At 44.4% G+C, this 22,274-nt stretch overlaps 2 protein-coding genes across 2 annotated transcripts; both read right to left on the reverse strand.

Annotated features, from left to right (window-relative positions):
• Positions 1–3,785: 3,785 nt before the first annotated feature.
• Positions 3,786–7,825, reverse strand: LOC134819840 (uncharacterized). Its single transcript, XM_063829991.1, has 6 exons — positions 7,772–7,825; positions 6,352–6,881; positions 5,673–6,234; positions 5,271–5,558; positions 4,735–5,169; positions 3,786–3,977 (listed from the first exon to the last, which is right to left on the reverse strand). Exons 1-6 carry the CDS (start codon positions 7,823–7,825, stop codon positions 3,786–3,788), a joined length of 2,061 nt encoding a protein of 686 aa, XP_063686061.1.
• Positions 7,826–7,961: 136 nt separating this feature from the next.
• On the reverse strand, positions 7,962–20,818 carry LOC134820284 (glutamate receptor ionotropic, kainate 2-like). Its single transcript, XM_063830539.1, has 3 exons — positions 20,125–20,818; positions 15,868–17,168; positions 7,962–9,581 (listed from the first exon to the last, which is right to left on the reverse strand). The coding sequence occupies exons 1-3, from the start codon at positions 20,796–20,798 to the stop codon at positions 8,716–8,718; spliced, it is 2,841 nt and encodes a 946-aa protein (XP_063686609.1). The 5' UTR covers positions 20,799–20,818; the 3' UTR covers positions 7,962–8,715.
• Positions 20,819–22,274: the final 1,456 nt, after the last annotated feature.

Consider the following 22,274-nt stretch of genomic DNA (forward strand, 5'->3'; position numbering starts at 1 on the left):
TTTTTTTTTTCCATGTAATCTATTCAATCCTGGCCTCTAACGGCATGTATGTGTTTGCTCCACGTTAATTTATCCATACGATTATTACTCCGAGAAACGTGCCTCAGTCACTTGATCTATCACTACTCCAGCTATGGAAACATTAATGTTAGAAAAGGGTTGTCCGTTTCTAATGATTGGCTACATACCATAAAGTGAGTTTTTTTTTGAGATTGAGAGCAAGTCCGATGCTATCAACCTCCATTTGATCCATGATCGAGGTTATTTGATTTAGTTTGAACTGAACCTCTTGCTCGTGTAAACCATAACTATGATATTCGCATCGTCTGCGTACATATAAACTTAGCTAAATTTGAGATGTTTTGGGAAGGTCGTTGTGATAGATCACAAGAGTAATGGTCCCAAAATCGACCCCTGGGGTACTCCAAAACCTGATTTCTTGGGCCTCGCGTCCGTCTTCTCCACCGACAGTCAACGAATTGGTGCGCCGCTCAGATAAGGACTCGAACATTTAAGTGCTGAACCTTTAATGCCGTAATTTCCAGTTTTTTTAGTAGTATAGGATGTTTTCATAACGTCACAAAGCTTTAGATAGTCAAGAAGAAGCAGCACAGCAATTTGCTTACTGTTGAAGAGTGTAGAATACTATTTTGACAATTAGTAAAGCGTGTTCACATGACATGCCAGGCCAAAACCGTACTGGCTTTCAAAAAGTGATCCATTGAAAGTCTAAAAATTCCAGAATATTCGACTATGCATAAGTTTTTCCGTAAATTTTCGAGAACGAGCTTAGCAAAGAGATTGGTCTGTAAATAAGTAACTTTCCTGTATTTAGAAAGCCACCTTTTGTGTATCGGAACACACTCGTGCCGATTTTAGAGCATTAGGAAATATTCCCTCCGTAAAGGATGAAGTTATGATTACGGCCAACGTTTTTTTGTGAATTTCGTATCTAGCTTGCAACTGCATTGGTTTCAATTTTTGTGTTCAAGTGTCGCTTTGTTCTTTTGACTTTTTACTACTTACTGATATTCAGAGGGGAATCAGGTTCTTAAACTCAATACTGCTAGTACCTAAATCCGTCCTAACGTCCGTCCTGTAAGAATTCTTCAAAACCTCCTCCTGGAATCGAAAGTTTGCCTAGCACTTATCTGGGACTTGAATGTTGCTTGCAATGTTGGCAAATACTCATTAAAATTTAGCCGATACATCGGAATGGCTGCTGAGAAATGTTTCCACATTCATCCTTTATTTTAATAGGCCCAGAGTGCCTACATTTCTACCCAGGCGACTATTAATAAGTTGCCACAGCTTTTGGAGTTGTCGCGGTACTCCTCAAAAAAAAAGTTTTTGTAGTACTTTGGGTTTTGGGCCAAATTAATATGTTTGTTACAAAATTTATTAATTTTTTTTGTATACGCAGCAATATTTGTCACGCTGGAACTTTTATCTTATCGTGGTAGAGACGTTGTCTACCGGGCACATGCATCTTCTAGCACGGTAAAGACCAGGGTTTTGATCGTGCCGTTCATTTTTACGTCCCTAGCCAGTTTCTTTCTAGGATATGCTTGATCGAAAGTTTGGAATAATTCACTGAATTTGTCATACTGGTCTTTCGCATAGTTTCTCTGTGCACCTCATCACACACGTTTCGCTCTCAAAAATTCTTTGAATCAGCAATGTGCAGCCGCATTGAACCCTGCGGAGTTCGGCACCTTCTCACAGTGGACACCAAAAAATAAGTAAAAGCTGATCCCCAGCAAAACACGTGACTTACCCAATATACTTCCGGATTCAATAAACCTGAGACGCAAAAGCTTCCATCTCCAGCCTGGGAATTGTGGATTCTTGATTTCAATACAACTAGGAACTGGAAATTGCAGTCTTCTTATTCCTGGTTGCTGATATCATCTAAACAGGGAGTAAAGGACATGTAGGTTTCACATTCTCCCCTCACATAATCTTTACACTGCCAACAACACTGGAAACAGAAGCATTCCATTGAAAATGTCATTTAAAACGTAATCTACCAAATTATTACAGTAAAGTTAACAGTACCGTTACCAACAAATTCAAGTAAGATTCAGAAAAAAAAAACATTTGATTTTGAGAACGGGACAATTATTATTCAGATAGTTTAAGTTTTAAGTTAAATTTTAGTTGTACAGAAAATGACTATAAATACCATATAGTATTGATAAACAATAAGTCAACTCCTATCTTCGTAGTAACTTACAATATTCAACTGTAACACCTCCTCCAGATTATCGTTATCATCACGGTATGTAACCCCCTCTTTAGCAACTCTAGAGGGGTTACTACTCTATTTTTAGAAGCTTTCCTGCACTCTTCAAGTTCTTCTTGGAGAATCTTCCTGAATGTATCTCTCTCAGCAGTGGTATCTGGTAGGAACACTAATGTGTGTCTTGTGCAGTGTTGGCAATCTCTTCTGTTTTCTTTATCTTCGTCAACAGCTTAGTAGATAACCATCATCCAACATTCCTAGATACTCAAAATCATCTATCTCTTCTCTTTCTTCTCAGGGTCAGGTACCGACTCAGGTAACCAATAAGAAGGACGGGGAATATTGTCAATATTCTCGTACACTTCTTCTGTTACTGAGTATGGTGGGAGTTTTCTTTTTGTGTTACAGACTTAGCAGTATTAACTCTGTTGTTACCCAGAATGTGTTATCAATTCTCACATTGTCAGTTTCACCTCTTATGATAACTACTGCTACTTTATCGGAGTTACATGTCACTACGTTCAGTATCGTTGTGTGTACCGCTACAAGAGGGTAAGTTTGCATTAGGATTCAGGTGTTGTTCTGGCTATGCTTTGCATTGTGTATGTTACTTTTGTTAGTACGTCGCTTTGGTATGGTCGCCCCTCATTATCTAGAACAGTCATTCTATCCATATCTTTGAGCACCTCCTTCACTTTATTTGTTATACCTGCGGAATAAACAATTTAACATGATAGTCGTATTTAAAATGCACTAGCAACATGCAATCAATTACAATTACGAAATCTATACTATGCAGTGGTTTACGAGAACAATTAAATGTATATTTATGTGTAAGACATCAAAGTACCAAAATAAAAACTAACTCGTCCCTGATCTTGTTGTGATTAGTTATCATACACTCAAGTGCTCGATCAAGACAAGTATCTGCTGGTCCCTTGTTTTTATTCCTACCAAACTTATACTGTTCCTCGTCATCGTCCGTACATCACTACTCTTGGTCTGACAAAAGTTCATTATAGAAGGTCAGGGGGCAGCTCAATACTATCTATCTCCTCATCTGAGGACTCTTCCATTCTCCCGTAAGCATACCCATTAATATATAATAACATAACATTGTTGTTTCAAAAACAAAACATCATGAAACTGACTAATATTTATGCATAAAAGAAACACTAGCAAAAAGGTTTCTAAAAACAATACGATTATGATTCAAGATTCAAGCTATAAAATTCAAATAAATAAGAAGATATAATGTAACTAACATGTCAACCAGGAATTTCTCCCAGCCACCAGAATAAGTCTCACAAGTAATTTTATAGAACTCCTCCTCAGACATAATAGGTCTAGTTAGCCTCACATATTTCATGTTAAACTCAGGTTTTCTGCAATCAGTTTTACACACATCTACAGGACCTTCTTACCGAGGTGAGATGCAAAGATTCTTGTTGCAAGTAGATCTTGTACTGCTGGTACAGAAGTCCCAGGTTCTGAGTGTAGGCACATCTCTAGCTCCTCTACTTCAGGAGCTTCAGCTTCTTCAGGCTGATGAACTTGTCTTACACCAGTCCATACAATCTAGCTGTTCTACTTTTATACTTTTTAGTCTCAACTCTTCCAATCTTATGGGTACCTTCCTGGACATCTTCTTTTTGTTTGGAGATTTCTTCTTCGTATTGACTACAGGACTGTCTTTGTCACTGTCCTGAGCTGTACCTCTCAGCGGGGTTTTCTGGGATCAATATTTAACAACCTCCTCAAGTTTTATTACCCATCTCATACTCTGATTCAGCAATATTTCATCTGCGATATGAGATAATGTTAATTTTAAAAGGAAATGAGTTTTGACACGACCGATTTAATACTACTGTGTCAAAATACTAATTTCACAAAATCGCGCAATAATTTGGATCAATCACAGTAGCTATTTGAAGTTGAGCAGAAAGTTTCAGATGTTTGAGAGGTTCATTAATTTAGTTCAGTATTTGTTTAACAGATGAAAAATAAATTTTTACACTGTGAAGTAGGCTGAGGTATTTCCTTCCCTCCCATTACGATAACATATAAAACGACGAAAGCTAGTGGCAACAAAAGTTTCATTTGAATTTCAAATGCAGGCAAGGCTTCTCTGTCAGCCTTTATATACGCTATTTCGCCCATACAAATGCTACTATCTGTAGGCGCTAAAGCAATATTCAACGTCAGGTCACGCTGCTCTGTGTTCAATATGTTGAGATTTGCTCTTCTTTTCAACTTTTAAAACACAAACTTGTAAAATCTAACATGGCGGCTTCATACGTCAAACATTTGACACCCCAATGCTACAGATAAAGAGTGTCGAAAGACTGAAGATTTCTTTTTCTTGTACATACATACATGTTACATGAAGAGGTCTCCTCCTAGTCGTTGGAGTGGCCTGCATCACACACATCTCTTCTACGGCGTAACATGTTCCTCCATTCCACTCGCTTTAGAGCCAACTGTTTTACTGCATCTCTGCTGATGTTATCGACACATGTAAATTCAGCTGCATCCTCGAGTACACAGGCCATCCAGCCTTTGCGGGGTCTTACTCTCAGTCTCTTTCCATAGTTTGGTTTCCAATCCAGTAAGAAATTGGGAAACCGCGTCTCTGGCATTCTGACAACATGTCCGTACCATCTTAGTCTAGCCGCACCGATGAAAGTTTCGATAGACTTAATTCCAGCACGCCTGAGAACTTCTTCATTGGAGACATGGAAGAACCACTTTATCTTCAAGATTCTTCTTAGGGAGGTCAGATGGAAGACCTCAAACCGTTTCATCTGCTTCTTTGTTGTGTTCCACACTTCAGCTCCATATAACAGAATAGTAATAACAGCAGCCTTGTAGATACGGATCTTGGTGGGCGTTCTTATAGTTCGACTGTTCCATATCTTCCAAAGCTGATGAAACGCACCATTAGCACGCTGGATCCTGATGTCAAGATCTCGGTCAATGGTACCATCCCCACTGATGTTGGCACCAAGATAAAAAAGTTGCTGACCTGTTCAACAGGTTCTCCCCCCACTGTTAGCTTTATACTGTCTCTTTCGGTGTAAGGTCGCTGGGACGCACACTTGCTGATCGCCATGCATTGTGTCTTTTTAGCGTTGATCTTCAACCCAGCATAAGAGGTGTAATAAGCTATAAGATCAGTGGACTCTTGCAGCCCTTCTTCAGTATTGTCCATCACTGCCAGATCATCAGCGTAGTCACTATCCATGATAACTTTATCATCTGCACCCTTTAGTTCCTTTTGCGGTACAGCACCATGACTGATCGCCTTGTGAACCTAGGCCAAAAAGATTCCAAAGTTCAGACAAAAATTAAATACAGGAGGGCCCTGGATATCACCCTGTCCAGTGCCCGAATTAACAGAGAACCAATCAGACATTTCACCATTAACCCTGACAGCACTCATGGTTCCGTTGAAGAATGCCTGAAAGATTCTAACATATTTCTCAGGAAGTCCATAGTGTCTCATTCTTGACCAAATGAACTCTCTTCTGATGGAATCAAACGCTGCCTTAAAGTTAAAATCAATGAAATTAACATAAAGTGGAATGTTCAACTCAATGCAGTTGTGAATAATGGTGCGGATGGAATAAATCTGATCAATACATGAGCGGTTCCGTCTGAACCCACACTGATTTTCCCTAAGAAGACACTCCATTCCACCATCCAGCCTCTTAAGAAGAACCATTTGAAGAACCTTAGAAGACGTTGCCCTAAGAGTTATACCCCTATTATTGCAGCAGTATGAGGTGTCGCCCTTCTTTCCGATAACCACTATAACACCTTTAAGCCAATCCTCAGGGATCACCTCTTCCTCCCATACCTTTTTAAACAGTAGCTCTAGTTGGCCAACAAGAGCACTTCCACCATACTTAAGTTGTTCATTAGTTATCTCATCAACCCCTGCACTTTTGCAGTTCTTCAGTTTCTTTAGAGCATAACTAATCTCATCTCTAGAAGGAGGTCCATCAGAACAAGAAAGGTAGTCAAAACTCGGTTGTGAGGGCACACCATCGAGGTCATCAAGATTGGCATCCGATAGGTGGAGGATTTAAGAGTGCTCCTTCCACCTTTCCTTCTGACTGTCCGGGTCTGTAATGAAATGACCATCCTTATCCCTAACTGACATACCCACTTTCTTCTTCTTTTTCCCAGAAATCTTCTTTATCTTATCCCAAACTTCCTTTTGCTGGCCTTTCTTAGAAGCCTCCTCTAGATCAGTCGCTATTTTAGTAGCCCAGTTGTTGTCGTCAATTTTACAACTTTTCTTAACTAATTTATTAAGTTTAGAGTAGGCTGATCTATTGACGTTTGAAGTGGGATCCCTCCGTTTGAACATTCCCCGTTGCTCTATCAAGTTCTTAGAGGTTTGCGAAAGGTGTTGTTCTTTAACCTTCCGGGGACGCTTTCCAAGCACTTCCATCGAGACATCAGTGACTGTCTGCTTGAAATTATCCCACATGTCCTCAAGGTTGACCTCATTAGCCAGACAATCAAAACGGTTCTGAAGAGCCACGTTGTACTCTTGAACCTTAGACAAGTTTCGCAAATGTTCGATAGCAGGCACATCGTGCCTTTTAACAGTGATCTTAACTACCGACTGCAGTTTGATTTGCAGCCGTCCACGAACAAGATAGTGATCTGAACAAATGTCCGCCCAACGACATACCTTAACATCGAGTAGCGAGTGTTGGAATCGTCCACTAATACAAATATGATCTATTTGATTCACAGTTATGAGTTAACCCGATGGGAGACCGCCATGTACCCTTGTGGATGTCTCTATGCTGGAACAGAGTTCCACCAATAACAAGTTGATTGGCTGCACAGAAATCCATGAGCCTGGTCCCATTTTTCTTGTATCACTGGTCAATGGTCCTGCCTACCTGCCTAGGTCGGTCCAGATGAAATCAATGGTCTAACAATGTAATATATTGAAGAATCTGTAACTTACTATCACTTTATATCAGTGCAATAAATTTTCATACTGAAAGCTCAAAATAGCAATGAAAATAAAGTAAAATAATAACTTATCGGGATCTATACTGTTGCCACCATTTTTTCTTCACCATGGCTGGACTTAGGTGGCCAAGATAGCATCAAGATGCTCTGCCTGCCTCTGGGGTATGGCATCCCTACTAGGTCGCCAAGATAGCATCAAGATGCTCTGCCTGCCTCTGGGGTATGGCATCCCTACTAGGTCGCCAAGATAGCATCAAGATGCTCTGCCTGCCTCTGGGGTATGGCATCCCTACTAGGTGGCCAAGATAGCATCAAGATGCTCTGCCTGCCTCTGGGGTATGGCATCCCTACTAGGTCGCCAAGATAGCATCAAGATGCTCTGCCTGCCTCTGGGGTATGGCATCCCTACTAGATGCCGGAGTTTACTTTGTGGAGATGATAAAATAAAAGTGAGATAAAGGGGGTGAGTAGATGCTGTAGACTGTAGTGCCGATTCGGTGATGACTAGAGAGAATGAAGTGAACAAACATGTGTTTTGTGTATCCAGGGCTTTGCAGTCTGATCCAGATCCTCTGGCACCATGATTTAAACTGGCGTTTTTGTCGTCGATAGGGTGTTTAATGAAAAATTGTGGAATGGGGCAGATCAAAGCCGAAATAACGGAATATGGAGTTGTTAGAGTTTTTTATTTAGAGCATAAAAACTTGTGGTTTTATTTAACATTTAAATATTGGTAATCTGTTAGTTGTGGTTTCATGATATTCAAATAATGATATTTTGTTGGCGCGTACAATTAATTAACTCTAATCCTGCTCAGATGAGGAGAAAGATTCGGTAAAAGAGAAAGGCGAGAAGAGAAAGAACGTTCCTTTGTGGAAACCCAACGGTCCCAATGGAAATGGCATGGTCAGTAAAACTTTCTTACTATTATTATTTGTTTTAGATCGTTTTGTAAATAAGAAACTTCGATTGTAAAGAACTCAGCTTCATTTAAAATATTAAAAGAGTAGCCAAACGTTGAATATCATTCTCAATTTCAAACATTATCAAACAAAAGAAATGGTTAAATCTCACATTTACACCCCTTTAAGAAATTCTAATAAGAATAAGAGCTTCTTGATCCTTGTTTAGATGTAAGAATCTATCTTAGTTCCTCGTGGACTATATAATGTATACTATACAATATAATGTTATTCAATGTATATTATACCATATATACCATTTATACAGTATATACAATGTATAGTATACCATATTGTATACCATGTATAATGTATATACAATATATTTATAGTACACACGTGGTATTATTATCATTAAAAGTGTATTTAATGATAAACCATTTGTAGGTTTACTGGGGTCTGGTATAGGGAGGCAAAGTTGTCAGGTTTTATTGCAGCTATTTCAGCAGCGTCTGCGCGGCGCAAGCCTTTTCTAGTATCAATTAAATAATAACCAACGTAAACTGAAGATCAAATCATTGCTGAATCGTTTGTCGTATCAATGTTACCAGAACCTATTTTAGCTTCGTATGTTAGTTGCTCCTTCTTCTTGCCCATGTTGGGCGGATCAAACCATTCCTCAATCACCTCACGACACTTGTACCTAATCCTGCTCTGCAAGCACGTGAGAACAGACTGTCCCTTCTCTATACTGTCCTGCCGGGCTACGTACAATATTTCCAAGAACACTGTTACAAACGACAGTGAGGCTCCTACCCCCAGAATAAGGAAAAGTCCCACTAGAATAGGCAACCCGAACTTAGTGTCACTCCCAACTGAGGTAGCACAGGCTGCCACGTCGTCGCTGGAGTACCACTCATCGAACTTGCTGGTGAACCAGCCCTTCTCCCGGTACCTCAGGAACATCTTGTTAATCAGGGCGGTGTAGGGAGAGTTCACTTGTGTTCCAAACGCCCACTGGTTGTTGAATTTACCCGTTTTTATGAGCATTGTTTTGCAGTCGCCCTTGAAATTGTAGGACAGAACCGAACTGTCGTCTATGAAGACAAACCCACCCTCTTTAACTTTGTCAATTCCCTCCTGAAGGTCCTGCAGTTGCACTCCCTTCTCAGCTATCTTGTTGTACTCCTCATCGTCATGACTGGACATCATGATCTGCAGGTTCCTGTCCTGGATGAGTCCCCACTTGTAGTCGTTTTGCACCAGCAAGTCAGACAGGCCTCGTATTGTGGCAGTAGACCTGTCTAGAGTGAGATGGGCGGTGAGGTTGGCGGTGTACATGGAGGTTAGTATCATGATGAACAGCCACCAGATGAAGAGAAGGAACCGCCCTGAGGGGGCTGTTGGGAGAGTGTCTGTTCCTTGCAACACGAACCCTGGGGGATAGTGGGTTAGTTGGGAGAGTGTCTGTTCCTTGCAACACGAACCCTGGGGGATAGTGGGTTAGTTGGGAGAGTGTCTGTTCCTTGCAACACGAACCCTGGGGGATAGTGGGTTAGTTGGGAGAGTGTCTGTTCCTTGCAACACGAACCCTGGGAGGTATAGTGGGTTAGTTGGGAGAGTGTCTGTTCCTTGCAACACGAACCCTGGGGGATAGTGGGTTAGTTGGGAGAGTGTCTGTTCCTTGCAACACGAACCCTGGGGGATAGTGGGTTAGTTGGGAGAGTGTCTGTTCCTTGCAACACGAACCCTGGGGGATAGTGGGTTAGTTGGGAGAGTGTCTGTTCCTTGCAACACGAACCCTGGGGGATAGTGGGTTAGTTGGGAGAGTGTCTGTTCCTTGCAACACGAACCCTGGGGGATAGTGGGTTAGTTGGGAGAGTGTCTGTTCCTTGCAACACGAACCCTGGGGGATAGTGGGTTAGTCGGGAGAGTGTCTGTTCCTTGCAACACGAACCCTGGGAGGGATAGTGGGTTAGTTGGGAGAGTGTCTGTTCCTTGCAACACGAACCCTGGGGGATAGTGGGTTAGTTGGGAGGGTGTCTGTTCCTTGCAACACGAACCCTGGGGGATAGTGGGTTAGTTGGGAGAGTGTCTGTTCCTTGCAACACGAACCCTGGGGGATAGTGGGTTAGTTGGGAGAGTGTCTGTTCCTTGCAACACGAACCCTGGGGGATAGTGGGTTAGTTGGGAGAGTGTCTGTTCCTTGCAACACGAACCCTGGGGGATAGTGGGTTAGTTGGGAGAGTGTCTGTTCCTTGCAACACGAACCCTGGGAGGTATAGTGGGTTAGTTGGGAGAGTGTCTGTTCCTTGCAACACGAACCCTGGGGGATAGTGGGTTAGTCGGGAGAGTGTCTGTTCCTTGCAACACGAACCCTGGGAGGGATAGTGGGTTAGTTGGGAGAGTGTCTGTTCCTTGCAACACGAACCCTGGGGGATAGTGGGTTAGTTGGGAGGGTGTCTGTTCCTTGCAACACGAACCCTGGGGGATAGTGGGTTAGTTGGGAGAGTGTCTGTTCCTTGCAACACGAACCCTGGGGGATAGTGGGTTAGTTGGGAGAGTGTCTGTTCCTTGCAACACGAACCCTGGGGGATAGTGGGTTAGTTGGGAGAGTGTCTGTTCCTTGCAACACGAACCCTGGGGGATAGTGGGTTAGTTGGGAGAGTGTCTGTTCCTTGCAACACGAACCCTGGGGGATAGTGGGTTAGTCGGGAGGGTGTCTGTTCCTTGCAACACGAACCCTGGGAGGTATAGTGGGTTAGTTGGGAGAGTGTCTGTTCCTTGCAACACGAACCCTGGGGGATAGTGGGTTAGTTGGGAGAGTGTCTGTTCCTTGCAACACGAACCCTGGGGGATAGTGGGTTAGTTGGGAGAGTGTCTGTTCCTTGCAACACGAACCCTGGGGGATAGTGGGTTAGTCGGGAGGGTGTCTGTTCCTTGCAACACGAACCCTGGGAGATAGTGGGTTAGTTGGGAGAGTGTCTGTTCCTTGCAACACGAACCCTGGGAGGTATAGTGGGTTAGTTGGGAGAGTGTCTGTTCCTTGCAACACGAACCCTGGGGGATAGTGGGTTAGTTGGGAGAGTGTCTGTTCCTTGCAACACGAACCCTGGGGGATAGTGGGTTAGTTGGGAGAGTGTCTGTTCCTTGCAACACGAACCCTGGGAGGTATAGTGGGTTAGTTGGGAGAGTGTCTGTTCCTTGCAACACGAACCCTGGGGGATAGTGGGTTAGTCGGGAGAGTGTCTGTTCCTTGCAACACGAACCCTGGGGGATAGTGGGTTAGTTGGGAGAGTGTCTGTTCCTTGCAACACGAACCCTGGGGGATAGTGGGTTAGTTGGGAGAGTGTCTGTTCCTTGCAACACGAACCCTGGGGGATAGTGGGTTAGTTGGGAGGGTGTCTGTTCCTTGCAACACGAACCCTGGGGGATAGTGGGTTAGTTGGGAGGGTGTCTGTTCCTTGCAACACGAACCCTGGGGGATAGTGGGTTAGTTGGGAGAGTGTCTGTTCCTTGCAACACGAACCCTGGGGGATAGTGGGTTAGTTGGGAGGGTGTCTGTTCCTTGCAACACGAACCCTGGGGGATAGTGGGTTAGTGTCTGTTCCTTGCAACACGAACCCTGGGGGATAGTGGGTTAGTTGGGAGAGTGTCTGTTCCTTGCAACACGAACCCTGGGGGATAGTGGGTTAGTTGGGAGGGTGTCTGTTCCTTGCAACACGAACCCTGGGGGATAGTGGGTTAGTTGGGAGGGTGTCTGTTCCTTGCAACACGAACCCTGGGGGATATAGTGGGTTAGTTGGGAGAGTGTCTGTTCCTTGCAACACGAACCCTGGGGGATAGTGGGTTAGTTGGGAGAGTGTCTGTTCCTTGCAACACGAACCCTGGGGGATAGTGGGTTAGTTGGGAGAGTGTCTGTTCCTTGCAACACGAACCCTGGGGGATAGTGGGTTAGTTGGGAGAGTGTCTGTTCCTTGCAACACGAACCCTGGGGGATAGTGGGTTAGTTGGGAGAGTGTCTGTTCCTTGCAACACGAACCCTGGGGGATATAGTGGGTTAGTTGGGAGAGTGTCTGTTCCTTGCAACACGAACCCTGGGGGATAGTGGGTTAGTTGGGAGAGTGTCTGTTCCTTGCAACACGAACCCTGGGGGATAGTGGGTTAGTTGGGAGAGTGTCTGTTCCTTGCAACACGAACCCTGGGGGATAGTGGGTTAGATGGGAGAGTGTCTGTTCCTTGCAACACGAACCCTGGGGGATAGTGGGTTAGTTGGGAGAGTGTCTGTTCCTTGCAACACGAACCCTGGGGGATAGTGGGTTAGTTGGGAGAGTGTCTGTTCCTTGCAACACGAACCCTGGGGGGTAGTGGGTTAGTTGGGAGAGTGTCTGTTCCTTGCAACACGAACCCTGGGGGATAGTGGGTTAGTTGGGAGAGTGTCTGTTCCTTGCAACACGAACCCTGGGAGGGATAGTGGGTTAGTTGGGAGAGTGTCTGTTCCTTGCAACACGAACCCTGGGGGATAGTGGGTTAGTTGGGAGAGTGTCTGTTCCTTGCAACACGAACCCTGGGGGATAGTGGGTTAGATGGGAGAGTGTCTGTTCCTTGCAACACGAACCCTGGGGGATAGTGGGTTAGTTGGGAGAGTGTCTGTTCCTTGCAACACGAACCCTGGGGGATAGTGGGTTAGTTGGGAGAGTGTCTGTTCCTTGCAACACGAACCCTGGGGGATAGTGGGTTAGTTGGGAGAGTGTCTGTTCCTTGCAACACGAACCCTGGGGGATAGTGGGTTAGTTGGGAGAGTGTCTGTTCCTTGCAACACGAACCCTGGGAGGGATAGTGGGTTAGTTGGGAGAGTGTCTGTTCCTTGCAACACGAACCCTGGGAGGCATAGTGGGTTAGTTGGGAGAGTGTCTGTTCCTTGCAACACGAACCCTGGGGGATAGTGGGTTAGATGGGAGAGTGTCTGTTCCTTGCAACACGAACCCTGGGGGATAGTGGGTTAGTTGGGAGAGTGTCTGTTCCTTGCAACACGAACCCTGGGGGATAGTGGGTTAGTTGGGAGAGTGTCTGTTCCTTGCAACACGAACCCTGGGGGATAGTGGGTTAGTTGGGAGAGTGTCTGTTCCTTGCAACACGAACCCTGGGGGATAGTGGGTTAGATGGGAGAGTGTCTGTTCCTTGCAACACGAACCCTGGGGGATAGTGGGTTAGTTGGGAGGGTGTCTGTTCCTTGCAACACGAACCCTGGGGGATAGTGGGTTAGTTGGGAGAGTGTCTGTTCCTTGCAACACGAACCCTGGGGGATAGTGGGTTAGTTGGGAGAGTGTCTGTTCCTTGCAACACGAACCCTGGGGGATAGTGGGTTAGTTGGGAGAGTGTCTGTTCCTTGCAACACGAACCCTGGGGGATAGTGGGTTAGTTGGGAGGGTGTCTGTTCCTTGCAACACGAACCCTGGGGGATAGTGGGTTAGTTGGGAGAGTGTCTGTTCCTTGCAACACGAACCCTGGGGGATAGTGGGTTAGTTGGGAGAGTGTCTGTTCCTTGCAACACGAACCCTGGGGGATAGTGGGTTAGTTGGGAGAGTGTCTGTTCCTTGCAACACGAACCCTGGGAGGGATAGTGGGTTAGTCGGGAGGGTGTCTGTTCCTTGCAACACAAACCCTGGGGGATAGTGGGTTAGTTGGGAGAGTGTCTGTTCCTTGCAACACGAACCCTGGGAGGGGTAGTGGGTTAGTTGGGAGAGTGTCTGTTCCTTGCAACACGAACCCTGGGGGATAGTGGGTTAGTTGGGAGAGTGTCTGTTCCTTGCAACACGAACCCTGGGGGATATAGTGGGTTAGTTGGGAGAGTGTCTGTTCCTTGCAACACGAACCCTGGGGGATAGTGGGTTAGTTGGGAGAGTGTCTGTTCCTTGCAACACGAACCCTGGGGGATAGTGGGTTAGTTGGGAGAGTGTCTGTTCCTTGCAACACGAACCCTGGGGGATAGTGGGTTAGTTGGGAGAGTGTCTGTTCCTTGCAACACGAACCCTGGGGGATAGTGGGTTAGTTGGGAGAGTGTCTGTTCCTTGCAACACGAACCCTGGGGGATAGTGGGTTAGTTGGGAGAGTGTCTGTTCCTTGCAACACGAACCCTGGGGGATAGTGGGTTAGTTGGGAGAGTGTCTGTTCCTTGCAACACGAACCCTGGGGGATAGTGGGTTAGTTGGGAGAGTGTCTGTTCCTTGCAACACGAACCCTGGGGGATAGTGGGTTAGTTGGGAGAGTGTCTGTTCCTTGCAACACGAACCCTGGGGGATAGTGGGTTAGTTGGGAGAGTGTCTGTTCCTTGCAACACGAACCCTGGGGGATAGTGGGTTAGTTGGGAGAGTGTCTGTTCCTTGCAACACGAACCCTGGGGGATAGTGGGTTAGTTGGGAGAGTGTCTGTTCCTTGCAACACGAACCCTGGGGGATAGTGGGTTAGTTGGGAGGGTGTCTGTTCCTTGCAACACGAACCCTGGGAGGTATAGTGGGTTAGATGGGAGAGTGTCTGTTCCTTGCAACACGAACCCTGGGGGATAGTGGGTTAGTTGGGAGAGTGTCTGTTCCTTGCAACACGAACCCTGGGGGATAGTGGGTTAGTTGGGAGAGTGTCTGTTCCTTGCAACACGAACCCTGGGGGATAGTGGGTTAGTTGGGAGGGTGTCCGTTCCTTGCAACACGAACCCTGGGGGATAGTGGGTTAGTTGGGAGAGTGTCTGTTCCTTGCAACACGAACCCTGGGGGATAGTGGGTTAGTTGGGAGGGTGTCTGTTCCTTGCAACACGAACCCTGGGGGATAGTGGGTTAGTGTCTGTTCCTTGCAACACGAACCCTGGGGGATAGTGGGTTAGTTGGGAGAGTGTCTGTTCCTTGCAACACGAACCCTGGGGGATAGTGGGTTAGTTGGGAGAGTGTCTGTTCCTTGCAACACGAACCCTGGGGGATAGTGGGTTAGTTGGGAGAGTGTCTGTTCCTTGCAACACGAACCCTGGGGGATAGTGGGTTAGTTGGGAGGGTGTCTGTTCCTTGCAACACGAACCCTGGGGGGTAGTGGGTTAGTTGGGAGAGTGTCTGTTCCTTGCAACACGAACCCTGGGGGATATAGTGGGTTAGTTGGGAGAGTGTCTGTTCCTTGCAACACGAACCCTGGGGGATAGTGGGTTAGTTGGGAGAGTGTCTGTTCCTTGCAACACGAACCCTGGGGGATAGTGGGTTAGTTGGGAGAGTGTCTGTTCCTTGCAACACGAACCCTGGGGGATAGTGGGTTAGTTGGGAGAGTGTCTGTTCCTTGCAACACGAACCCTGGGGGATAGTGGGTTAGTTGGGAGAGTGTCTGTTCCTTGCAACACGAACCCTGGGGGATAGTGGGTTAGTTGATAGTAGTGTAACTATGGTAACTAGTAGTGTAACTATGGTAACTAGATGATAGGTCACACAGGTCAAAAGGAAATCGTGGCACGTGTTGAATCGCGAGTGAGATTTGGAACAATGAGAACATTTTGCCTCGTTTGGCTTGTCGTGGCGATGCGATTTTTGGCCTAAATAATCGCGATTTTATTTTGTCCTTGCTTAGTAATTAGTATAGTTATAGTGGTCTGTCGTATTCTCTTTAGATTATTTGTGGTTTATTGATGGTTGGGGGTTAGTTGTGAAACGTCAGTTTGAATTCCAAAAAAACAAATGTTAACAGACTTACCCGTGCCGATAAGCCAAGCGGAGTTGTAGTAAGAGAGCTCGTTGAGATCGTCGTCCTCTTCAACCTTCTCCACCAAACAGTGGTATTCCTTCGTATCTACAAACCTGCATTTCCTTTCTGCCTTTATCTTCCTTCTATACAGGCATTTAACACAGGTGCAAACCTGCATAGCGTGTATTTTCCTCCCATAGCTTCCAAATGGAGAGAATTTGCTGAAGAACGTCGTCAAGAAACCAATCACTAAGATGAGACCTATGATGGTTAGCCACACTGAGATTTCAAAAGGTTCTAGAAAGAAGAAGTAGTTTGTTGAACTCTTGGAGGACTTAATGTACGTGATGATTGAAGCTTGGTCCTCAAATATTGAAGATGTGTAGTCGATATATTGTGACCGCTCCGTGTTGATTGACAAGACAATCGTTAGATCAGTTTTCCGATCCAAAATATCTCCAATCATTCCGTTCCATCTTCTAGTTTCCGGATCCAGTCCTCCGTATTTGTTATCTGCAGGCCTGACATACTCGTAGGTGAAGTTTAGGTCCTGCTGAAGATGACTGATGATATCAGGGTTCCAACCAAACCAGCAGTCCGGAGAAGACGTGTTCCTCCCCTCACACTCCGGCTTTAAGAAGGCTATAGGTGGTTCAGGGACAATACCTATCCTGAGATGGTATCCTGTAAGAGAACTGCCGATACCAGTGGGGGACGCTGTACCACCTCCCAGGAACTGAACGTCCTTCCTCCCTGTCCACGGTACCTTTTCATCGGACAGATCACGTAGCCCGCTGTTGTCCCATGTCCCCACCTTTATGAAGCCGTCTCGTTTAAAATTCACTATGTCATATGATGGGTCTCCCAGGCCCAAATGTATTCCTGCATCAAGGTTCCCAACTATTTTATTATACAATGTCCGACCCTCTTCCCAGAAAGTTGCTGATTTGCAGTTAAGGGAGGGGGAGCTATGGTAACTAGTAGTGTTACTATGGTAACTAGAGGGGGAGCTACTCCAGGAACCTCTGTCCAGATCCGTCAGAGAGAGGTGGACCACTTTCAGAGCAGTTGCTATTTTAACAGATGGTAACTGCAGATCCGACCCGGGCCCCCCTGATAAGATATAGGAGTCTGCTAGGTCGTTATACTGTTGAGAGCCTTTACCGTAGTAAGGAAGGGTTCCTATCAGTCCTGTGTAGAAGGAGGGGTAGGAGGAGTTCTGATAGGCAATACTCTCCGGTCTGGCCGTTATTCCGTCCGTAGTCAGCCAGATAAAGGAGTCGTCCATCAACCCCATAGCTTGAGCTTCCCTGAGATTGGATACACGTTATTACTTTAATGTACATTGTACAGGGCACCTTCAACTGCTAGTTTTTGTATCGGAGTATAATTCGTCAGAATAGTTTGACAGTCGCGGGCTCTATGTTTAACATCCAGAATTCAGCTGGATTATCTATTAACTGCACAAAGGAAGCAGTACATTCATTACAGGACAATCCTACTTCAGGTTCATTGAGTAAATCGTACCCGCTATTTGCGTTACACCTGGCAAGTATCTGGACTAATGATAACTTAGGATCCCCATTAATCATTAATTCCTCTCACTACATTCATTGCTGACAGTATTTCATGTGAGATATACATACATTTAACTCATTCGTTGTTTGATTGCGGGAAACATTGATCTTGTCCTTGAGATATGTACATTTAAACGTTGTACCAACGCAGGTTGTCTACCTATAGAGCTATAGTTAAACGTTAATTCCACAACATTTCGCGTTACCTGACCTTTCCCATGTGGCTGCAAAACACAAACTTGCAATTATATCCTCTTTGAACCTTGTCTTATTAATCTTTACATCTCGTGAAGATCTTTACATACAGCCATTATTACTACTTGTGGTGCAATATACCACTATTATTTTGCCCAAGTTTAATCAAAACTTCCATCGCTAACTTGTAAAGACCTCTACCCAGCCATGAAGAACAAGAAGAATTGTACTTGCTTCGGACTCCTCATCGTCTTCCTTTCAGTGAACATCCTCGTAGCAGTATTGTTTTACCCTCTCGATGGCATTACCCAGATTAGTATTGTAGCTGTTCAGGCAAACAATAATCAGAACAGGACATTTCCTCACAATAATCAGAACGGGACATTTCCTCACAATAATCAGAGCGGGAAATTACTTCGCAATAATCAGAGCGGGACATTTCCTCACAATAATCAGAAAAGCATACGGCTCCCTCAGTCTAATGTAACTGAAGGTACAGCAAATTCAGAACAACCATCACGTACTTTATTCCGTGTACAGTTTGTAACGGAGGGAAGGTGTCTCGGAATATCGGGCACGAAGAAACCTGTTGTTAAATTCTGTAACCCACTTGAGAGAGATACTTTTGTTTTCATGGATGGTAAGATAAGATCGGAGGAACTCAACTTATGTTTAAGTGAGGATCGTTCTGATAACAAATTATTGTTGTTTCTGGATTGCGGAGAGACGGCTAGATTCGAACTTGTCGATGAGATCCTTGCCAAGATACCGGACAATGAATCTGAGGAGGAAACTTATTTTTCAGCTTTGAATGACACAGAAGATTCGGGATGTCCTTCAACAAACAGTCCTGAAATAGGTGGCAAAGTTGGGTTAACAACCTGCAGGATAGAGGCTTCAAAAGTAGGGCTACTGGAGGAAATATCATTCCTCAAAGATAGAGCAGCTCTTCTTCTACCACTCCCGCCTGATGACACGTGTAATTTCCCTGCTTGTGGTGTGAACAAACGCGCACCTCCTGTAAAAACCTTGTTTGCTAATCAGATAGAGAGATGTGGTGACTTGTCAGAGTGTGTTACCGTGGTTACTAAGACTGCTAGAAGACCGCTATTCGTTATCAGACTTGCTAAGAGTCTGCGAAAACAGTTTAAACTTGACCTTCCTATGATAGTCATTGACGACGGTCCTGAAGGTTATAGCTCTGAGATAATGGATGAGATCGCCAAGTTCCCTAATATGCAATACGTCATCTCCTCTCCAGATCTAGGCATTGCCGAGGGGAGGAATATAGGTCTACGAATGGTGAAGACTAAATATTTCTTCCTATTAGATGATGATATGGTCGCTACAGAGAGGACAGAAGTTACTAAATTGGTGGAGATATTGGACACCACCGACGCCACTCTCGTCGGGGGAGGGTCTACCTTGCAGGTTTCTTAAGGTTTGGTCTGGATCTTCATGGGAAAACAACTTTATTCCACTATAAAAACACATGTATTACTGCTAACCAAACTGTAACAGGGTTTCCTGATTGTTTTAGATGTGAAATCACCGCCAATATATTCGTGGCAAGAACACAAGATGCTATAGCGGTAGGAGGTTGGAGCAAAGAACTTAAAATAGGTGAGCACAAAGATTTCTTCCTGCGGTTGAAGGGGGCGGGAAAGAAAGTAGTGTTCTGTCCGGCATTTACCGCAGCAAACGTTCACAGCTCAAAGGGAGTCGAGTTTGTGGGAGGATTAACAGAAGTGTTCAGTCGAGAGAAGTACAAGTTTCTAAGGAATCTTCGTTTAGAAATCATGGAAACGAAGTTTTGTAACCACTGGAACATTAAACAATTAATAGGGACAAAACACCAAAGCCCTGTTTGGATTGATGACATTGACTAGGTAACCAGGTAACCAGGTAACCAGGTAACCAGATAACCAGGTCACCAGGTAACCAGGTTACCAGGTTACCAGGTTACCAGGTTACTGTGGTAATAGGGACAGATCACCAGTACCCTGCCTGGATTGATGACATTGACTAGGTAACCAGGTTACCAGGTTACCAGGTTACCAGGTTACTATGGTAATAGGGACAGATCACCATGCCAGTACCCTGCCTGGATTGATGACATTGACTAGGGGTAAAGCATATTTAGGTAAGAATACTGTGATATTAAGCTATGCTCAAAATGTATTTCATCTTCAACGTAACGTCTACCTTTTGAAATGAGTGGATTGGAAGCTCTACTGGTCAGAAAGACTTACTGTAAGTGACATATCAGGTCTTGATTCTTAGTTTAATTTGTATAACTGATGTGCTCAAAACCACTTGTTTTTATTTTAGCCTGACATATGTGTAATATTTAAATATTATTGTCCTAAATATTGTGTACATTTTGTTAATGTGAAGGATACTTTAATCGAATGTTTTGGATTTCGTAAAATTCTTCTAAACTCCAAAAGATGCCAACAAATAACTAAAGTAATCCACGAAAAGCTCTACTCACTTGAAAATCTTTTTCGCGTATTTGCCACCACAGTTGAGAACAATAACCTTGGTGAGCGAATCTTTGATAAGTTGAAGCTGCTTCTGGAAGACAGGCAGATGATTTGACAGGTTCATCCGCACATCAAAGTGCTGAACATCCTTGATGCTGAAGTTATCGTCTTGGGACGCTAAATATTGCAGATACACGATACTGTTTATTCCATAATCATCTGCTGAGGCGAGGATTGAGAACTCGTACCATTTATACTCCTTCAACAAGTCGAATATAGCCCGACTCTGGTGAGCGTCTGAGGGGGACAGCCGGATCTCAAAATCATCTGATCTGTGAAAGTCAGTGAAAGGATTAGTGGCAACTGCAGCTATGAGAGGAAGATGGAACTGATTGGCGAGGTTAGCCTGGATATCTGTTAAAGTAGAGTCACATGCTGATATCACAGCTACCACCTCCTGCTCCAGTAAAGCACAGAAGCAGGTCTGGAGACTGAGGTAGGTGGAGTCATGGTACTGCTCCACTAGCTCCACAGTAGTGTCACTGCTGTCTAGCCTCGAGATGGTGTACTCAGCTAGTCTCCTGATGGCATCCGCCCCCTCCTCATCTTCAGAATCGAGGATGAGTCCTATCTTGTAGCCATGACAACACGCGAAAACAAGGACGAAGAGATGCGGTAACATTGTATCCTGAAGATATGAAATGATTTCACAAAAGGTGATATTGTGGATTTGGTTTAGTCAGCACTAAGCGTGTTAAGATACTTGACGCTTTGTAGGTTAATTGAGAGGTTGGGAGAATTCACTGTATGTTAAACAGTGGTCGACTGGGGGCAGGATTCTGACCGGAACAATAGACTCAATTTAAATACTTTCAACTCTACTAATACTATGTAACAAATAATTTGTTAAACAATTAATTCAATTTAAGAAATTGATTATTGACCAAAAGACTATTAAATAGTGATAACTTAAATTATTGGACAAAAGACATCATTCAAGATAGATCAATCAAGCGGCCGGCCAGTTTCCGCTGTTATTACTACCAGAGACAATTTGATGAAAATGCTTATTGCACTACAATACTGGCGACTGGCATCACCTCATACTGAGTTTAAAATGAAAATCCTAAACCAGCAGCGTTTATTCCATCTGGAGCATTATTTCGCGTGACGACGTTCGTTAACCACCTAATCGCGGTAGCCACTAGGTCGGTCTCCAATAAAGCAACTTTAATTTCACTCTCGAGAAATAGGAACAATTACAGAAAACGATTTAACCATTAATCCATGCCTTGAGAAAAAATGTTGATAAGCGGTTATAATTGCTCTTGTGTAGGCAACAAAGTTGCCAGGTTAAGATTTGTTCTACCCATGCGGGTCACGAACTAGAAGATCTTAGATCACCTCGAGAATCTTGATAAAATTAGCGCTAATTTAGTGATTTGCGGTCGCCTCAGGTGCAACCTTTATAATTACACTTGGTCTGTTCGGAATAGAACGAGAATTAGATTATAATTACGCCGAAGAGTCTGGACCCGTTCTAACTTCTAATTACTTCTGTCAGATAAGAACTAGACGTTTTGACGTTAATCTAACAAAGGACACGTTAGGTACCGTCTAGTCGGGCTCTAAGAGGTGACGTAATTAACGGCGGAGTGCAGCACTGGTAATTATACTGGACAATAAATCCAGCCAAGGATACGACGATACGTTATAGCTTCGTACTTTATACAGTCTTTATTTGAAAACTATTTGATTCACAGTTAACCGTTAGGAGACCGCCATGTACCCTTGTGGATGTACTATTGTGGAACAGAGTTCCCAATAACAAGTTGATTGGCTGCACAGAAATCATGAGCTGGTCCCTTTGTCGCTTGATGAACTATGGAGAGATTCTCCACCAATAACTCTCGAATTCATATCTGTTTGAAGTAACTTTTCATTGAAGTCACCCTGTAGCAGTTACAGATATGTCGGGGGAGTTCACCAAACGTGTCTGATAAAACGTTGTAAAAACGATTCTTTCTTTCCGTCATCTGCACGTTCAGTCGGATGCGTAGTCTACAACAAACAGATATGTTGAGTTGTTGCCGTGTATAAACTAGCTGTTAAGACGCTTATGATGTAGGTACATAAGAGATCAGGGTAGTTCTGCCTT

This window comes from Bolinopsis microptera, chromosome 8 (assembly GCF_026151205.1).
Source record: "Bolinopsis microptera isolate Bmic1 chromosome 8, MBARI_Bmic_1.0, whole genome shotgun sequence".
NCBI classification, from domain to species: Eukaryota; Metazoa; Ctenophora; class Tentaculata; order Lobata; family Bolinopsidae; genus Bolinopsis; species Bolinopsis microptera.